General features: G+C 43.5%; 1 protein-coding gene across 1 annotated transcript; it reads left to right on the forward strand.

The window, feature by feature from the left end:
* The first annotated feature begins 2,046 nt into the window (after positions 1-2,046).
* On the forward strand, positions 2,047-4,704 carry myadma (myeloid associated differentiation marker a). Its single transcript, XM_083696080.1, has 2 exons — positions 2,047-2,157; positions 3,346-4,704. Exon 2 carries the CDS (start codon positions 3,473-3,475, stop codon positions 4,319-4,321), a length of 849 nt encoding a protein of 282 aa, XP_083552206.1. The 5' UTR covers positions 2,047-2,157; positions 3,346-3,472; the 3' UTR covers positions 4,322-4,704.
* The last annotated feature ends 1,677 nt before the right edge of the window (positions 4,705-6,381 follow it).

The following is a 6,381-nucleotide window of genomic DNA, read 5'->3' on the forward strand; positions in this document are numbered from 1 at the left end:
TGTTGATGATAGATCCAAGCGACGTATCTCCTCCCAAACAACTCGCCTCATATGACCGAACTGGTACATTCCACGGGTTTAGATTCCATTGTCCAGACCCCGAATTCCTCGATTAATCCAATTGCATTGCTTATTGCATTGATATAGCTATTCAGCTGCAGCTTGCAAACCAATGATCATAATTGTGTTGTTAGCTATTCATCGAGGTAGTCAGCTAATTCAAGCAGCAACCCAGTCTATCTCACTGATGCCATGGTTGTACAGTATCAATCACACACCAATGTCCAGAACGAGACGCGCACCCATGCCCCCAACTGGTCGGATTCCAGTACTACATACATTCAGTATCAATTATAGTTAATTTGAACACTGTAAGGTGTATATTATAATGCGCATAATAATGAAGGGATGATCATCATGCAGCTTTTATCAACGATTTATAATTATATAATAACGTTTTATTAACGAACTAATCAACCTTGCACTTCTAGTTCCTCTAGGCAACTTCTAATCTCGGTAGATATTGTCGTACCACAAAAGATTCAAAGATTCAAGATTCAAGATTCAAAGTGTTTATTATCATATGCACAGTAGAAAACATGTTTCACTGTACAACGAAATTCTTGCTTTGCTGTCCGCAGAATGCAACCAATGTAAAATATACAATACTAAAGAATATACAATATATACTAAACAAATGTACAAGACAGCAACATTTAAGGCATAAAATAAAATAGCAGCAATAATAATAATAAAACAGTGCAAATGTAGCAGTGCAATTATGCAAACTGGAAAATTCAGTTATTGAGGTAGTAAGGTTATATTAATCTCCTATGGGTTGTTTAGGAGTCTGATGGCAGAGGGAAAGAAGGAGTTCTTCAGTCGGGTGGTCCTGCATTTAACACTTCTGTACCTCCGGCCTGAGGGTAGAAGTGTGAACAGTCCGTGCTGGGGGTGGGTGGAGTCCTTGAGGATGGAGGCAGCTCTCCTGTGGACTCTGCGGTGGTAGATGCTCTGCAGAGAGGGCAGTGGAGTCCTGGTGATTTTCTCAGCAGTCTTCACCACTCTCTGCAGGCGTCTGCGGTCCATAGCAGTAGTGCTGCCGTACCACACAGTGATACAGCTAGTTAGGATGCTCTCAACAATGCAGCTGTAGAAGTTGCTGAGGATCTTGGGCGACATGCCAAACTTCCTCAGCCTCCTCAGAAAGTACAGCCGCTGTTGGGCCTTCTTAACCAGCTGAGTGGTGTTAAGTGTCCAGGTGAGGTCCTCGCTGATGTGGACGCCCAGGTATTTGAAACTGCTCACCCTCTCTACTTCAAGTTCCCGGATGTACAGTGGCCGATGAGGTCCCCTCTTCTTCCTCATGTCCACTATCATCTCCTTCGTCTTGTCCGTATTGAGGGTGAGGTTGTTGTCCTCACACCATGTTACCAGACTGGCCACCTCCCTCCCTCCTGTCCTCCCCGCCAGTGATGCATCCTATCACTGCGGTGTCGTCTGCAAACTTCAGGATGGTGTTGTCCTTGTGGGAGGCGACACAGTCATGGGTGAACAGGGTGTAGAGGATGGGGCTGAGGACGCATCCCTTTGGAGTGCCAACATTTGTAATAATGCTGGCTGAAGTCCTATTGCCAATCCTGACAGACTGGGGCCTGCCAGTCAAAATAATCAATACTCGAGCATATTCAATTAAATTAATAATTGAAGTAATTTTCAGAATTAATATACATTCCAGTTATGGAACAGAAACATATGTTTCTATAACAAATCCTATTTCAAGTTATCAATGTTTTGTGTAACAGGACAAATGGACAAACGGAGGAGAATCCAATGTGCTCCTAATTATGTTATTGAATAGTATGGCATAATCAAAGACTCTTTCATATCTCTTTCATCTTTAGGTCCTAAATCTGTTGGTTATTCCATTGTGTCCCAGTCTCCCAGATGATCATACCTACTGTAAGGGGGCGCAAATCAGTCACGGACGACGAGTACATAAAGGGAAGAAACGAATTCTAATACCAAATGTGGTTATGGGCGTGGGGATGTGAGAATGTTCTCCTCGGTGCATGCATTGGCCACGCTGCGTAAGAGTGTGCGCACCGGCTCTTTAAACATACCAGGAAGAAGGAAAAGTATTGAAGATAAGAATAGGTAAGAAACCTGTTATTTCTTTTAGTATAGTACTAGACAAGAAGCTGCAGAAGACCGTTATCTTTCTCACGTCTATTTATAGTGCGATGAGAATGGTCTGATATAAGGGCGGTACCCGCTGTTGCTTCCGTACAAAGTGATCTAGATTTGTTTAAAAAGTTCCACGCTCTTAAATTGACTTTGAATAACAAAGCACATCATATCTTACACATAATGACTTGATACATAAGTCTTTCATACAGACACATTTACATGAGTCTTTCATAGTTTTGCCATAGGTCTACTGTACGTTCTTGGATTAATTATATCCATCTTCTCTTCAGTAATGTCTCAATGAAAACTATCATGTTCAAGAGTGCAACATTCTGACTCGACATTCTAACATTCTGACTTGCATGGACCACACCAACCATTCTGCACTAGGGGTAACCACATCCTCCTAACCACCACCCTCTAACTTGGTGACATCATGTAGTAGTTGTATCTGGCATCTTGTAAAGGAACCGTCATTAGTGCAACATCCTGTGTGTGTTTTCTCCCCCCTCTCAGAGAGGAAGGGTGGCTCTTAAAAGCTCTCCTCTGGCCAGATAGACTCCATAATGAAGCGCTTAACGAAGAAAGCCTTGTAGAAGGCACTGTAGGCTTGGAGCTAGAATATCAGTTCTCCTCATGTTTGCATTTAACTCAGTGATTTTCTAATTTTCTTGGTTAAGTATTTTCCCAATGTTAACCAAATTCATGAATAGTACTGTCCAGTGACTTTAGCTAAGGCCCAATTAGGCCTAGGGATGTTGAGCCACTGATAAATAATGTGACAGTACACATTGCAAGCACTAGAGGGCATGACTGATAAAGTGCCTTCTCCATTCAATCAGGGACTTTCCATTTCCTCTTTGCTGTCTGTGCACAGTAAGCACAGCATGGCCTTGTACAAGTCACAGCTAGAATAGCTTCATCTGTCGTATATATTGTAATGTGAGCATGTGCATACTGGTGGAGAACATGTGAGCATATTGCTCATTAAGGAAGGAAGGGGATGTGGAAATAAGTGTCTGAACCACAGAGAGCTTTTCTCATGAGTATGCTGACCTGAGAGCCAAATTAATGGTTTCACATCCAGTATTAATTCTCTGTGATTCCCCCTGCCTGACACTTTGACTTATTTTTTATTCTTTGATCTCTCTACAGAAACCTGGTTGAGGACAGGACAAGCACTGAACCACACCTTAAATAAACATACCTTAAAGATTTGAGAACGTGAACATTATTTTATATCCCACAGTCTGTATTGTCTGGACTGTAACTGTATCCCAGCATGCCATTGGTAGTGCTGCCCACCTCCCAGCTGCTGTGGATGCGTGTAGCCAGCCTGGTGTTCACATGTGTGGCCTTCAGCGTGGCGGCCCACGGAGCTTATCTCACACATGGGATGGGCGACTGGTGTGTGTTCTGCTGGGCCTTTAGTTTCGCTGGGACCCTGCTGGTCCTGCTGGTGGAGCAGTTTGGCCTTCAGGCACGTGCCCCTGTCTCCTGGTCCAACTTCCCCATCACCCTGGCCTGCTATGGTGCCTTGCTCTGCCTCTCCGCCTCCATCATCTTCCCTCTCTACTTCCTTAAAGGCCAGCAGAGACAAGGCGAGGTGCGGGACTACCGTATCACCTCCACTGTCTTCTCCTGCCTGGCCACGGTGGCCTACCTGGGGGAGGTGAGCCTGTCTCGGGCCCGGCCGGGTGAAGTGGCGGGCTACATGGCCACGGCTCCAGGCCTGCTCAAGGTGTGCCAGACCTTCGTGGCCTGCGTCATCTTCATGTTGGTCAGCGACCCCGTCTCGTACGACCAGCACGCAGCACTCAAGTGGTGCATGGCAGTGTACTGCATCTGTTTCATCCTCTCGGCGGCGGTGGTGGTGATGTGCATCGGCGAGTGTACCGGCTGCCTCCCGTTCCCCTTTCCACGCTTCCTGTCAGCCTATGGCCTGCTGGCTGCCGTCATGTACCTGACAGCTACCATCATCTGGCCTGTGTTTCAGTTTGACAAGCGTTACGGCAACAGGGGCCAGCCGCCCCCCATACTGGTAGCCGTGGCCGTGCTCACCGCCCTCAACTTCCTGTTATACCTGGCTGATCTGGCCTACTCCGCCCGACTGGTGTTTGTCAGTATGTGAGAGAGAGAGAGAGAGAGATTGACACTGTACCATAAAGCACATAAAACAGAAACATACAGTAAATCTTTCCCAGGATTATAAGTAGCAACAAGATCCTGAGCAAGATCCTGGCAAATTGCAGCATCCACTCTCAAATAGCCTGTTCAGATTCAGGATCCTATTGAAATAATCAATTACTGCGTTGCATTACTAAATACCAAATTGTCACCAGAATTTTCAGTTCATGCTGTTCTGAAAAGCTTACAAAAATGTCACCGCAGTACCTTTTTCTTTTCTTTTTTTTAAACCAAGGAGGTGTAAAAAGACATTGATGATTCCTTCTGAGTGATGGTGAAATATCTGAGTGTATACTTTTAATCTGTGAAAATAAACCTTGAACATTTTGGATTGTGTGATTACCAATTTTTTAATTTTAAAATTTTAACAAACCCTGCAGTAGCCTTATCTTTTCATGTAGTCTGTCTATCTTATCTATCATACACTACAGGAAATTGTCAAAATGTTTTACTTTACATACAAATACATTTATAAAATGCACTGCTTAGCATTTACAGAACAATATATTTTTTTCATAGGGGAAAATAGTAGTTATGTACTTATTCAAGAGAGAAAGTCTGAGAGAGATGCTTAGAGCCACTGCAGAGATAGAGAAAGCAGCCAATGGTAGCGAGGTGTGGATCGGCCTGTTCAGAGACTACTGGAAGTGGTCAGACAGGAGTGACTCCTCATTCAGATACTGGAATAGAGGAGAACCAAATTGAGAAATGTGTTGAAGGAAGATTTAAATACACTGGAAGTCTCCCAGCCAATGGAATGTGGAATGATAAAAAGTGAGATGAAGACCTATATTTTGTCTGCCATGAGGGTGAGCTACAGTACTGTCAAAAAGTACTCTCAGTTTATATTGACAATAATGCTGTGAGAGACCCACAAAAGCTTTCATAAAGCTTGTATACATGTTAAAGTGAGTTGAGGAAAGATTTGAGTTACACACAAATTCAGGTTTCTTGTTGTAATGATGATTTTCGGATGTTGAAGAATGTAGTCACCGGTGATGTCAATAAAGTAGATATGCCGAATAAAAGTTGAATCAGGATAGTTTAATTCAGATTGATCTGGGCTCACGATGGAAGATACATGGTCAATGCACAGTTCCACAAGAGAGCAACGAAGTTGAATCAAGATGGTTTAATTCAGATCCATCTGGGCTCACAATGGAAGATACATGGTCAATGTATATTTCCCATCAGAGAGCACTGAAGTGGGGGTTACTCTCATATTTATACTAGCAGATAAGCAACTTTGGAAGCCTACCTCCCCCCATCATACGTGGCAGGACGCCAGCAAGTCAGGAGGTTGGGGGGCCCTGGCTATGTTCCACATCTGGTTATCATAACAACAGAGTCTTACGTAATTTGCACCCCAGCTAAAATTCATCATAACACTTTTCCAGATGAACTGATCCTGATCTGTGAGAGCAAGACCTGGGAAGAAGCCCTAGATTACTGCAGACAGAACCATGTGGACTTGGTCTCTGTCCACTCTAAGATGATTGAGGGCTTGGCAGAGGCCTGGGCCAATAATGCCTCCACTCCTCATGTGTGGCTGGACTTGTGCCACACCTGCTCCCTGGACTTTTGGTACTGGGTCAATGAAGAGTCCAGCTGCTACCAGAACTGGGCCCTGGGCAATGAGACTCCCAGGCTTCAGATACACATAGCATAATCCTGATTAAGGTTAATCACAATAAATAATAAAACATTACTATTTTATGTTGTATAATCGAATTGATCTCACAATACTTTGATTAATCTTTTAACTGTCGAATGCTTTATTCGATTCTGAATCACATGTGTTACGTTTATGATTTAGATTGATGGTAAATCATGCATGTCATTTTCTACTGTTTCTGTAGAGCTAATACAAAAACTTCCAGTGCCTAGTTTTGCGCTTTGCTGCCCTTTGTGGCAATGAATATTGAAAAGGTAAATATGTTGTGTTTTTAATAGCAGCAAATATGTGGATATCCTTGTAAACAACCAACATAGGTACATAAAGAC

The sequence above is a fragment of the Argentina silus genome (genome assembly GCF_951799395.1).
Source record: "Argentina silus genome assembly, chromosome: 1".
In the NCBI taxonomy this organism is placed as follows: domain Eukaryota; kingdom Metazoa; phylum Chordata; class Actinopteri; order Argentiniformes; family Argentinidae; genus Argentina; species Argentina silus.

Bases quoted from the DNA above. Each gene is read 5' to 3' on its own strand.
- myadma (XM_083696080.1), top strand. From the start codon at position 3,473: ATGCCATTGGTAGTGCTGCCCACCTCCCAGCTGCTGTGGATGCGTGTA.